General features: G+C 43.3%; 2 protein-coding genes across 2 annotated transcripts in view; one reads left to right on the forward strand and one right to left on the reverse strand.

Annotated features, from left to right (window-relative positions):
- The first annotated feature begins 2,085 nt into the window (after positions 1-2,085).
- Mrpl19 (mitochondrial ribosomal protein L19) lies at positions 2,086-9,823 on the forward strand. Its single transcript, XM_028762382.1, has 6 exons — positions 2,086-2,306; positions 3,698-3,816; positions 3,992-4,126; positions 5,613-5,794; positions 5,908-6,156; positions 9,445-9,823. The coding sequence occupies exons 1-5, from the start codon at positions 2,086-2,088 to the stop codon at positions 6,127-6,129; spliced, it is 879 nt and encodes a 292-aa protein (XP_028618215.1). The 3' UTR covers positions 6,130-6,156; positions 9,445-9,823.
- Positions 8,966-12,282, reverse strand: part of Gcfc2 (GC-rich sequence DNA-binding factor 2) — a 35,228-nt gene continuing 31,911 nt past the window's right edge. The window contains exons 16-17 of the mRNA XM_028762383.1: positions 11,134-11,258; positions 8,966-10,172 (exon numbers count right to left, since the gene is read on the reverse strand). Coding sequence (XP_028618216.1) covers positions 10,055-10,172; positions 11,134-11,258 — 243 coding nt within the window. The 3' untranslated portion in view covers positions 8,966-10,054. The remainder of the gene's footprint in view (positions 10,173-11,133; positions 11,259-12,282) is intronic.

The following is a 12,282-nucleotide window of genomic DNA, read 5'->3' on the forward strand; positions in this document are numbered from 1 at the left end:
TAGTTCTAGCAACTCACCATCTCTGAGAGTATGAACCAGCCAGCCAGCCTGCCTGCCTTCCCTCCCTTCCTTCTTTTCTTCCTTCTTTTTCTTTTTGGTATTGGTGATGACGTACTGGAATCCACAGTCTTTGTATGTGTCAGACATGTGCTGAACCATTCAGCCTCATCTCCAGCCCACATCTGCCCTCAAATTCTTTAATTTTTATCAAATAATTTTTATCTGTGTGTGTGTGTGCGTGTGTGTGTGTGTGTGTGTGTGCGCGCACATGCAGGAGTCTATGTGCACAACATATGTACTGGTGCTCAAGGACACCCAGTGTACCTTAACTCCCCTGGACCTGGAGCTACAAGCAGCTGGAAGCCACCTGGTGTGGGTGCTTGGAATTTGAAATGCACCCCTTTTTTAGCTTGTATGCCTCCCAATTGCCTGAGGCAAACTAAATTTTAGTTCCTCTAAAGGGAATGTTCTCAGTGAGCTCAGGGATTCTGAGGGGGCTATTTGTTAAGAATGATGAATTTCTTCTTTATGTTTTGTCCTAGTTAAGGTTTCTATTGATGAAATGAGACGTCATAACTAAAGCACGTTGAGGAAGAAAGGCTGCATTTGTTTTACACTTCCATAGCACTTGACATCACAGAAGGAAGTCAGAACAGAAACTCAAACAAGGAAGGAACATGGAGGTAGGAGCTGATGCAAGGCTATGGGATGTTGTTAACTGGCTTGCTCCTCATGGTTTGCTCAGCCTGCTTTCTTATAGAACCCAGAACCACCAGTCCAAGGATGGCATCACCCACAATGGGCTGGGCCCTCCCCCATCAATTACTAATTAAGAAACTGTCCTACAGGCCTTCCTACTGACCTAACTTATAGAGACATTTTCTCAGTTGGGGTACCCTCCTCTTTGATGACTCTAACTTGCGTCAGGTTGACAAAACAGCTAGCATTTGTTATTCTGTTTGGAGTTTGTGAGAGCCAGGTCGGGCTGGGTAGTAAGACAGAATTTAAGCAAAAGAAGATACTCATTGCTCTCCATGGAATTCATAATAAAGGAACTAAATATCAATATGATAATTATACAAGAGGCAACCCATACTTTCCTAAAAGAAGCAACATTCTATAAGGCTGATTAGCTAATGAAAACTTCAGTGACTTGAGACACTGTGATGCTGCAGATCCAGAGCCAAACTACCTTGGATCATCAGTCCCTCAAGTGGCAATTTATTACCAACCTGCTTGTGAACTAACAGTCTTGTAACTATTAAGCAAATTCATTCAGCAACCTCCTCACTTCCATCAACCTGAAGGCTAAGAATGCCATCAGCACAACTGAGGCATATAGCAGAGGTTTCTCCACTTTGATATAGCATACCTAAATTGGTGTGCCTGCCAATGTATTTAAGGAACGGCTTTCTTTGTTCTGATACTATGAAAACGCCATGGAATCGTTACTCTATTGGAACATGGATTTGTGGTGACTAAAACTTGTGTCCTGAGCCATAGTCATTCATACTTGACTCTAGAATAAACTGTCTCTTTTCCCCTTTGAGGTGACAGTTGTGTTTTTCATGTAGGCACAAGAAAATAAAAGGTGGAACCGAGGAGGCTGGAGAGGTGGACCTGCAGTTAGGAATACTTAATCTTTCAGAGGACCCAGGTTCAATTTCCAGCACCGACATGGGGTACCTTGCCACTGCCTGTAACTCCAGCTCCAGGGGATTATAAGGCCTCCATGGGCACCTGCAATCACATTCACACTCACAGACACACAGACACAGACAGACAGACAGACAGACAGACAGACAGACATGCAGGCAGACAGACAGACACACACACACTACATTCACTCACTAAATGCAAATGAGATCACAGTACTTAGTGAAATGTACAAACTTGCCAGCCCTGTGGAGGATTGTAACTTTGCAAATTATGGAGAAGAGGGTAATTATATATATTTGCAAATATAATTCCTTCAAACTAGCGGTGGTCCACAGGGAAGCAAGTTTAGTCCCATAGGAGCCACCGTCCGGCCACACCTTGTATCACTGACTTCTGGGAGTTGTAGTCCTTCTTGCAGATGTAGAAATGGCGGCCTCCATGGCAGAAAGTTATAGGACATCCTTGTACCTGGCCCGGAGCCTCCGAATGGCCAAGCCACGGCTTGCTGCTCTCGCGGCTAGTATCTGCCGTGTCCGCACGGTCCCAACCCGGTTTCAGAGCACCGGGCCTTACGAGCCCGGTGGGTTCAAGCCGCCGCCGAAACCTGTCATCGTGGACGAGCGCCGAGCCCCGGAGGAAGAGAGAAGGTGAGGCGGCCAGGCCGCGTGCGAGTGCATGGGCGCCAGCAGCTCTTGCTGCATGGGCGTGCGCACACTTTGCTAGCTGCTTTGTAGCTGGGCTGCACGAAATCGGGTTCCGCGTCTGCCCCTCTCTAGTTCCTGAAGGACGCAGGCTTGGACGACCTTTCCTCAGTTCTGTTTGTCCTAAAATCCACCATGGTGAGAGTTGGCCAACAGATTCTATCCAGGAGGAAGGATTTGGGGAGGTTAGCTCTTTTTTAGTCTCTGAGGAAAAACGGGCCATGAATTGATGCACAAAACAGTGTGGACCAGCAGGGTGGTCCAGTAGTAAATATGTCTCTTGTGCAAACCTGTCCACCCAAATCCATCCCTAGAACCCAGAAAGGAAGCAGAGACCCTACTCCAAAATTTGCCTTCAAATCCCTACGTGAATGTTATGGTGTGCACCCCAACCTCAATACACAATAATTATGTATATGTGGCTGTGTGTTTCACCGTGTATATCAGAGTGGCCTTGAACTCAGATGTGCCTGCTTTTGCTTTCTAAGTATTAGGATCAAAGGTGGGTACCACCATGCTTGGTGGAAGGTTTCCTTTAAAGTCAGTTTGCAATTGGTGATTTGTATGTATTTTCTCCATATTTATAGCTCAGTGGGAGACCTGTGTTCATAGGCTTTGCAGACTGAGAGAAATGCAGCGTTTAAACTGTGACAAATTGTAACTGATAGTAGTATTGTGTGTCAGCGGTTCATCATCCAATTTAAGCTCCAATTTTGCTTTGTTTTCTTAAGTAAGATGACAATAAAACATCTAACTGTAACTTACGCTGCTACCGGTTAACTTGCCTGCGCTGTGACAAACACAAGAGACAACCAGCTTAAAGAGAACAATTTAGTTTGGCTCAGGGTTTGGATAGTTGTAGTTAATTTTGCTTGGTCCTGGCCCTGTCACTTGGGCCCTGCAGTGACACAGTACAACATGGCAGGAAGCATCAGCTAGGTAAAGCAAAAGGAGAAACAGAAGGGGTGGGGTCTCTGTCTTGCCTTCCAGGGTAGATGCCCAGTGACATGTTTCCTCTTCTGGGATGAAACTCTTTAAAGCTTCCTAAGCCCAGTTGGCTGCTCAGGATGACAGCTAAGCCCTTAGCACATATGCCTTCTTGGACAATAAGGTCCAGACCTTAAGGGCTACCTAGATGTTTGATAACCATTTAAACACAATGCCTGGTGAGTACTCTGAAGTGCTGGCAGTTTTCATGAGGATTAACAGTGGTTAAGGAAACCATGGTTTTAGAAATAACATTTCATTCCTTATTGAAAGAATGAAATACATGTACATTATACCCGTCTTTTTCTTATATTGGCCCAAATCACCTTTCATTTTTAATTTTTTTTTAGGTTCCTGAGTCCTGAATTCATCCCTCCAAGGGGGAGAATAAACCCTCTGAAATTTCAGATAGAAAGGAAAGATATGCTAGGCAGGAGAAAGGTGCTTCCCATTCCAGAGTTCTATGTCGGTGAGTAACAGCAGGGTGTCCATCTATAGGTGTTGGGGTCTAGTTTTCATTACATAAAGATTATTCTTCAGATGTCTGGGTTTTGCTGTTATTTATTTCTGACATACAAAGTTATAAACCTTATTTGTTCATTCCGGCATCTGTGTCAGACCTTGCTTCTCTTCTGACTCTGTAGGAAGCATACTGCGTGTCACCACAGCCGACCCCTATGCCAGTGGAAAAACCAGCCAGTTCCTGGGGATTTGCATCAAAAGATCAGGAAATGGGCTTGGGGCTACTTTCACCCTCAGGAACACGATTGAAGGACAGGGTACGTTTCTTCTTGAGCATCCAGAGAGTGAAACTGGGTTGTCCCCAAGAGATAATGTGTGTTTTGCAGTGGATACAGATTTGTATTCACTGTTTAATGTGCTTTGGTGGGGATGTGGGGTTAGCCTACTTTCTTTTGAGGGGTTCTTTTATTACATGGGCAACACATACTAGACTGGGCTGGGCATGGTGACATATATCTGTTATCCTAGCACATGGATATGCTGAGGCAGAAAGATTTTTTAGTTTAAAACCAGGTTGGACTACATAGTGAGAACTTGCCTAAACAAACATGGCATCTTCAAGTGTGGAGACAGTGTATAAAGTAGTGAGGAGAGATTCCTATTGTTCCTGTTAGTAGTGTTTTTTAAACAGGATCTTCCATATAGGCCGTGGATGGCCAGAAACTTGCTATATAGAGCTAGTTGACCTCAAACTTGAAGTATCCTCCAGTCTCTGCCTCCTGAGCACCAGGATTAGAGGATTAGAGATGTGAGCCTTCACAGTTAGCAGGATCATCTTTTAGAGTGCAAATACCCCCGAGGTCCACTGGGACAGACAGGATGGTGTCCTTAGGAGTTAGACTCCTAAAATGAAGGTCCCTATTTTCTTTATGTTATGACACAGTTACTGCTGGGTTATGGTGTCAGAAGCAGTCACACATGCCATGACTAACACAAATGGTAAAGTTCTAGAAAGAAGAATTGAATTATGGGAACACTTACGTGCACTTCAGGGTTCTTACCAGTGGTGATTTATCTTCAGAGAAACTGCTATCCTGAGAGCAGATCTTCAAGGTGGATTTTGGAGGGTCACATTCAAAACAGTGCCTTGCTTACCAAGTTACTGTTTGTGCCAAGAGGGCCTTTCCCTGGCATACTAGTGTAATCTTTGTTGTTGTGATGAAACACTATATCCAAAAGCAACTGAGGGAGAGTCTGCACATCAGTCTATTGCTCTAAAAAGACAAATCACCTGACAGCCATTCCCTCTCTGTAGCCAGTGAAGTTAAGAGTTTATTTCAGCTTACACATCTTCAGGTCAGTATCAAGAGAGACAGAAACCATGGCGAATGCTGCTTGCTAGCTCATTCGTGGGCTCTTTGTCAGCCAACTGTTCATACAGCCTAGGACCACCTGTCCTGGGATGGTACCTCCCACAAGGGACTAGGCCTTTGTATATCAACTGGCCCCACAGACATCCCCATAGGCCAGTCTGATCTATATAGTTCTTTAATCGAGGCTTTCACTTCCGAGGGTAATGTATGTTGAAGAGGTGGGATAATGTATTTACATCACATCATTCAATTTTTCACTTTTCATCTTAAATGGGATTTAGTTTGTTTTGCTTTAATAATCTTGATCTTTAAAATTTACATGTGTTTGTTCAATTCCCACTTGCTAGCTTTATACTGTACAGTAAAGTATTACAGGAATCTGGACTTAAGTGATAAGTCCGTGACTTGAAGAAGCCTGTTCCCTTTTTAGGTGTGGAGATTTGCTTTGAACTGTATAATCCTCGAATCCAGGAGATCCAAGTGGTGAAGTTAGAAAAGCGGCTGGATGACGACCTGCTGTACTTACGTGACGCCCTTCCTGAGTACAGCACCTTTGACGTCAATATGAAGCCCGTCCCATATGAGTCCTGCCAGGAAGTGCCTGTTAACAAGGTAGATGGTCCATTTGCTCAGGCGCAAGTAAGAAAGAAGCACCTGCAGAAGACCTGGGGGGAACTGTTGTGTGCATCTTACCAGCCCACAATTCCTGTTTTTGTTTTACTTAGCTGAAAGTTAAAATGAAGCCAAAGCCGTGGTCCAAACGCTGGGAACGTCCGAAGTTCAACATTAAAGGAATCAGATTCGATCTTGCTTTAACTGAAGAGCAAATGAAAGAAGCCCAGAAGTGGAACAAGCCATGGATTGAGTTTGATATGATGAGAGAGTATGACACTTCAAAAATTGAAGCTGCATTGTGGGAAGAAATAGAAGCATCAAAGAAGTCTTGATCCTGGGACTGGTGAATGGTTCAACAGGTAATCATGCTTGCTGTGCAGGCCTGACCTGGATTTGACTCTGGAACCCAGGGTGGAAGGAGAGTACAGACTCCTAAAAGCTGCCCCTTTGGCTTCTATGGCACACCCTTGCCTATGTGGACTGCAACTACACACACACTTAAAAGTATCTTTCTTTTAAGCCCTTGTTCTGAGAATGCCTTTGGTTACTATATTGGCTCTCAGGATTTGGCTTGAAAGCCATTACATCTGCTTTGTAAGAACACAGTGATTAAATGAGCATTCCTCACCTTTTGGTACCTAGCATAAAGTCTGCACGTCAGTTTATTGCTCTAAAAAGAGATACAACCTGACACTCATTCCCTTTCTGTAGCTAGTGAAGTTAGTGTCACCAGAATAAGATGTACTGGGAGCAAGGGGAGAAGATTGGGGAAAAATCATAAATACACAACAGTGTGCAAGTTAAAATAGGGGCTGTAGAGGTGGCTCAGTAGTTAAGAGCACTTGCTGCTCTTGCAGAGGACCTGAGTTTAGTTCCTAGCACCCAGACCTATATGTGTGTACATGGTTGTCCAGAGACCACATCTGGTAGTTTGAATATGCTTGGCCCATAGGGAGTGGTACTGTTAGGAAGTGTGGCCAGGTTGGAGAAGTGTCTCACTGTGGTGGAGGCCTATGAGGTCTCATAGATATGTTCAAGTCTGGTCAGAGTCAGGCTTTCCTAGCTGTTATTGTGTCAAGATGCAGAACTCTCAGCTTTGTGTCTGCCTGGACACTGCCATGCTTCCTGCCATGATGTTAGTGGAAGGTCTGAAACTGTAAGCGAGCCTCGATTAAATGGTGTCTCTTCACAGCAATGAAACCATAGCTAAGACAACCCACCTGACATGGATTGAACTCAAGTCCTTTGGAGGAACAGTATGTGTTATCTCTCTAGTGTTAAATGTCCAATTTTAAGAGGCTCATTAACAGGTAGAGAAGGGTCCTGCTTTGCTATGTGGCAGTTTTAAGGAGAATGTAGGAGTCTGAGTTGTCATCTGGCTTCATTTCCCGCAAGTCTACAAGAGCCACTTGTGAGGAATTCCATGGGTAAAATTACGAGTGGAGTCTGCTAAACAGAAGACACCTCAGGGGACCAGGCAGGGTCAGTATGGACTGGGTGATGAGTGTCCAGCAGGAAGGCAGTCAGTGTATTTTCTTAATTTCTATATGAATCAAGCTTCAGCTCTTGGGGGTCACAACAGTCCCTCTATGGGGACAGAAGTCTACTTGGTATTCCATGCAGCTGAACATGGGTTCGGAAGCTGGGATGCATCACAGAGTAAAGGCTAACCCACCTGTGACATCACCGTGCCAGCCTGGACCTCAGGACTGTTTTTCTGTTGAGCTTCTCTGCATTCTGTCTTCATTTTCCTGGCTGCTAACTCCTTTAGATAGCATTGAATTATTCTAGCTTCCAGAGATGTGCATGTGTGTGGACCTCCATGACCAGGCTCATGAGTCCTTTCATCATGTGGCCCATTTATTCTTGAGATTGTCTAGCCTACACTGTCGCTCTGCTCTAATTTCCACGTTACAGAATCTACTTGACTAGAGTTTTAGTGCTGCGTTTAGAAACCCAGAGTCATTTGGGTTTCTGCTCCTTAGGTGTGACTTGAGGGCATGCAGGTCCTTTTAGTCTTCATAGCAGTGAATCTCAGTGTTGGGTCTTGGTGCAGATACAGGTACATCTATATCCATAGTTTAGGGCTTTGGGCAAGTGTCTCAGTGCTGTGACTCCTGTTTGGGAGACTTGGCTCTTGTTGCTCATTCTCTCTCCTCTGCTTCTGTCTTCCTGGAACCATTATTTGGAGTTTAGATACTGGGTACCTTTTTTATTTAAGTGTATGCTGGTGTGACTGCATCAGAGCCCCTGGAGCTGGAGTTACAGGTGGTGGTGAGCCACCTGGTATGAGTGCTGCCAGGCAAACTCCACTGAGTGTCTCCAGCCTCTGCCTCTGAGACCCAGGTCTTCTCTGATTTTCCTGTGAGTGTTTTGGAGTCTGTTAGATCAGTAACTTGTCTGTTCGGGTGGATAAAAAGCTGAGATGGAACTAAGGCTCATTCAGGCATCTTGTTTCTTTTTAATACTGGTCTGGGGATCCCCCCCAGAGTAACATGGTCCTAGGTTGTTCTCCTATATGTTTTATTTCCCTGACCCTGTTTCAGTGTTGACATTAACTTCATGTGTCAGTTTAAGGAGAGTAAGACTTTACCTAAAATTAGTTTTCTAATTCACATCTATCTCCATTTAAGCCTTTTAAGTTTTCTTTGCCAGGTGTGGAAATCCTAAGGCTTGGGAGGCAGAGGTAGGAGGGTTTCAGGATCAATGCCACTTACACTGCAGAATGAGACCCAGTCTCCACAAAAGAATAAGACAAAAGAACCATCAGAGAGAGAGAATGACAGTTTTTTGTTTCTAGGTATTAAGTTTTTTGTCATGGTCTCATGTATCCCCAGCTGGTATGCAGCTCACTGGGTCTGTGAAAGGAATCACCAGATGAGTGTGTGCATTTGCTGTGTCAGTTCCTCTGGTTTGAAGGACTAGGAGGCAGGAGTAACAACTTTGAAATGGCAGCAGAGTTAGCACCACAATATGTTTCAAAGAAGCTTGGAAGTTCTCATTCCAGGCATAATAGAATTTAAAAGCGATAGCTTACTGTTTTGCATCCCATGAAATACAGATTGTCTGCCGAGCTTAGATGAACGAGGGCATATCCATTCACATGTCCATCTCTAAGAATCCAAAGCCAGAGAATAGTTTCCAGAAGTGTACTTTTACATTAAAAAATTTAGAAATTGTATATGTAATAAAGTCTCTACCATTTATATACAAAACTTTCTGTACACATGCTTCTGTAATGAGCAAATGTCTAAAATGACAACATGGAGAAAATAAATATAGGGTCATCATTGAGTTACTTAACAATATACTTAAAAACACTAATAAAATCATTGAGAAAAATTCATAATTTCTTAATTACCGCACTACCTTAGACAAATTCTTTACATTTCTGTATTTAAAGTAGCAATGGCCTTCTTAGGCCCACTACTAACCACACAGAACACAGGAAAAGCCTCGCTTGCTACCAGCTGATAACTCCGTTACCAGAGAAATCTTACACAAAATTAAAAGATAAGTTTTCTGAAAAGCTATTTGTCAGAGCACAGGCAAAAGATCAATATTCCTGTAGAAAAAGAGGGACATTTCAAAAAGAATTATTAAATTATTAATTATTATTAAACCAACACATCTTTATTCCTCAACAGGGACTGGAGAACAGCTCAGTGGTTAAGATCTCTTCTGAGGACCTGGGTTTGGTCCCCAGCACATCAGGTGGCCCACAGCCTCCTGGACTCCAGTTCCAGAGGATCTGATGCCTTCCAGCCCCTACATGGAGGTAGTGCTAAACCCACCCAGGTATATACATGACCACACATATAAAAATAAATCTTTTGAAAAAAATTTTTTTTCTTAACAAATTGACAATGAATTAAAATCTGGAGACACACTGGCACTCTCTTGCACTGAGTTCATACAATAAATCAGTACAGATTCTGGAAGGATAATTTGTATAAAAATTGTTAACATTTAATAAAGGTTTCCTCCTTTGCTGATTTGTAAACAGCTGGAGTTTGTTGAAGATGGTTTTGACTTGGGAGTGCGTCTTTCTGTGTCAGCTTTCTTCGTTTCCTTCTCAGATTGGGGAAGGATGACAGAAGCACACTGAGCTCCAGCTGCTGTGGATGTATTTCCCTCAGACACACAGCACCAGGAAGCCTCTCCACACACAAGGTGGGCACAGAGGGAACGAGGCATCATCAGCTGTACAAGGAAAGGCGCTGCGTCCTTTCATTACGCACCTCCCATATAGCGCACTCAAACTCTTGAAGTCTGGGCTGGGAGGGGCTCCAGGTGATGCTCTTCTCTGAGGGATTCGGCTTGATTCAGAGCTTTTATCTTCACCAGGAGAAGAATTATTTCATTGACTTCATTCCTAAAAACCAACCAAAAGCATTTACTCACCCCTTAGCAGCTAGGCTAGAGGCACATGAGTGGTAAAGTCTTTAGCAGGCAGTGGGCCCTAAATTTGATCCTTAGCACAAAACAAGATGAAACAAAATGAAAGGAAAGAGAAAGCAGTACTGATAATAAAGTACTGTAACATGCCAGAAGGGAGTAACTATGGTGACTGAGGACCTAAGCCAGTATCTAGAGCCACATACAATACAGAGATGCTGTCCCTTTTATACCTCATCATATGCAGTGATGCTTCAGTTAAAGGCCAAGTGTTGGTCAGTCCCTAAGGCACAGTGACACTGGCTAGCATGGCACAATGAAACATTATATGCTATTTTGCTCCTGCTATGAACAAACGTGCTGACAGTTCATAAAAGCACATGCAGCTGTGCACACTTCACAATACTGCGACCACATTATATATTTTTGTATTAATTACACATACATGTACATAATAGCCTATCGGTAGCAGCCTGTATCATTTATATAAGCACACTGAAATACTGGCACAGACATAAAACTGCCAGTGATGTCTTTTTTAGAATGACTACAGTTCCATACACCTCATGATTGTAAATCCAATACACAATATTCTGGAAAATTTGTATGTGGATGGCAGTGAAAAGCACAACACAGAGCAAGCCCATCATCAGGGTCTCCACAGTGGCCACTATGCTGCCAGCTAATGGGAACTGTCACATCAAAACTTCCTCGACACTACAGAAGGATTCCAGGCGTGTGCCACAATGCCTGGCTTATGAGTACTTGGATTGAACCCAGGGCCTTTTGTTGCTAGGCAAATACTCTGCCAGACTGGCTATATCCCAAGACCCAGATTTTAAAAATTATAGTAAATGTACAAAACTTCCTTAAAATTGCTTACAACATTAAAAATCCTTGCACAATGCTTTGGAGGTGAAAAATTAAGTGAGCATTACCTGAATTCACTTGTGGATAATTTACGTGCAGACTGCAATAAAAACTGAATGAAGTTTTCGAGTTGGGGAATTGATGTCCTCATAGCAGAGTTCTCAAACCATCTTTCTGGTAGACATGCTGCTATCTGTCAGTCAAGACACATGGCAGGTTTACAAGACAAGAGCAAAGAAAGTTGAGATTTCTCTTTCCTGTGTCAAAGGTAACATGGCATTAAACAGATCACTCTCCAGGGGCTGGAGAGATGGCTCAGTGGTTACCAGCAATGGCTGCTCTTCCAGAGGACCCAGGTTCAATTCCCATAACCATATGATAGCTCATAGCCATCTGTATCTCCAGTTCAAGGGATTTGATGTCCCCTTCTGGCCTCGTCTGGTCTGGTACTACATTCATACAGTACAGACACACACAGAAGCACAACACCCATAAAATAACTGAAATAAAAACAACAGTTGATTAAAAATCATTCTTCATTGCTAAAAGCATAAAGCAGATGGAATCTGCTCTGCACTCTCCAGCAATGCTTACAGTTCCACAGTCTACACAGACATATGGGAGAAGGAAACGACAGGTGATTCTAAGTCTGTTGAATGGAAGGAAATTAATGGCAGTTTCTCTTTTATCCAATGTGCTATCCATGTCCCTGGAGGCCAAACAGATCAATACAATGCATGCAGGAAGCCAAAACCACAAACATCCTTCTCCAAAAATAACATGAGTTACAGAAGAGTTTTGGGAAAAATAAAAATAAAAAAAAAAACAAAAAACAAAACAAAACAAACAAAAAAAAAAGTTGAAAACAACTTCCTCAGAGCAACAGGCAGGAAAAGGAGAGAACTCAACGATGAGAGGAAAACAGTTCTTGGATGGTCACAAGACAAGGATCTGACACCAGAAAGGAGGAAACTGAAATACCAAATGTGAACTGTAAAGGGCTAGAATTAAGTCCAGTGCAGCCTTAAAGGCAGTTGTACAAAATGGCGGTAGAGGATGTGACCTGGGTATGGTGATAGGTGTCTAAGTCCAGTGTCTGAGAGGCCTGGGAAGAAAGGACTCTGAGTTCCAAGCCCAGGCAGCAGACACAGTCTGCCGATAGATAGATAGATAGATAGATAGATAGATAGATAGATAGATAGATAGATAGATAGATA

This window comes from Grammomys surdaster, unplaced genomic scaffold (genome assembly GCF_004785775.1).
Source record: "Grammomys surdaster isolate TR1022 unplaced genomic scaffold, NIH_TR_1.0 133, whole genome shotgun sequence".
NCBI lineage: Eukaryota > Metazoa > Chordata > Mammalia > Rodentia > Muridae > Grammomys > Grammomys surdaster.

What these genes read in the sequence shown, in the direction of transcription:
- Mrpl19 (XM_028762382.1), top strand. Translation starts at nt 2,086, where the DNA reads ATGGCGGCCTCCATGGCAGAAAGTTATAGGACATCCTTGTACCTGGCC. An exon ending in CATTCCAGAGTTCTATGTCG is followed by an intron (nt 3,817 to 3,991) that starts GTGAGTAACAGC and finishes CTGACTCTGTAG; the next exon opens with GAAGCATACTGCGTGTCACC. An exon ending in GAACACGATTGAAGGACAGG is followed by an intron (nt 4,127 to 5,612) that starts GTACGTTTCTTC and finishes TTCCCTTTTTAG; the next exon opens with GTGTGGAGATTTGCTTTGAA.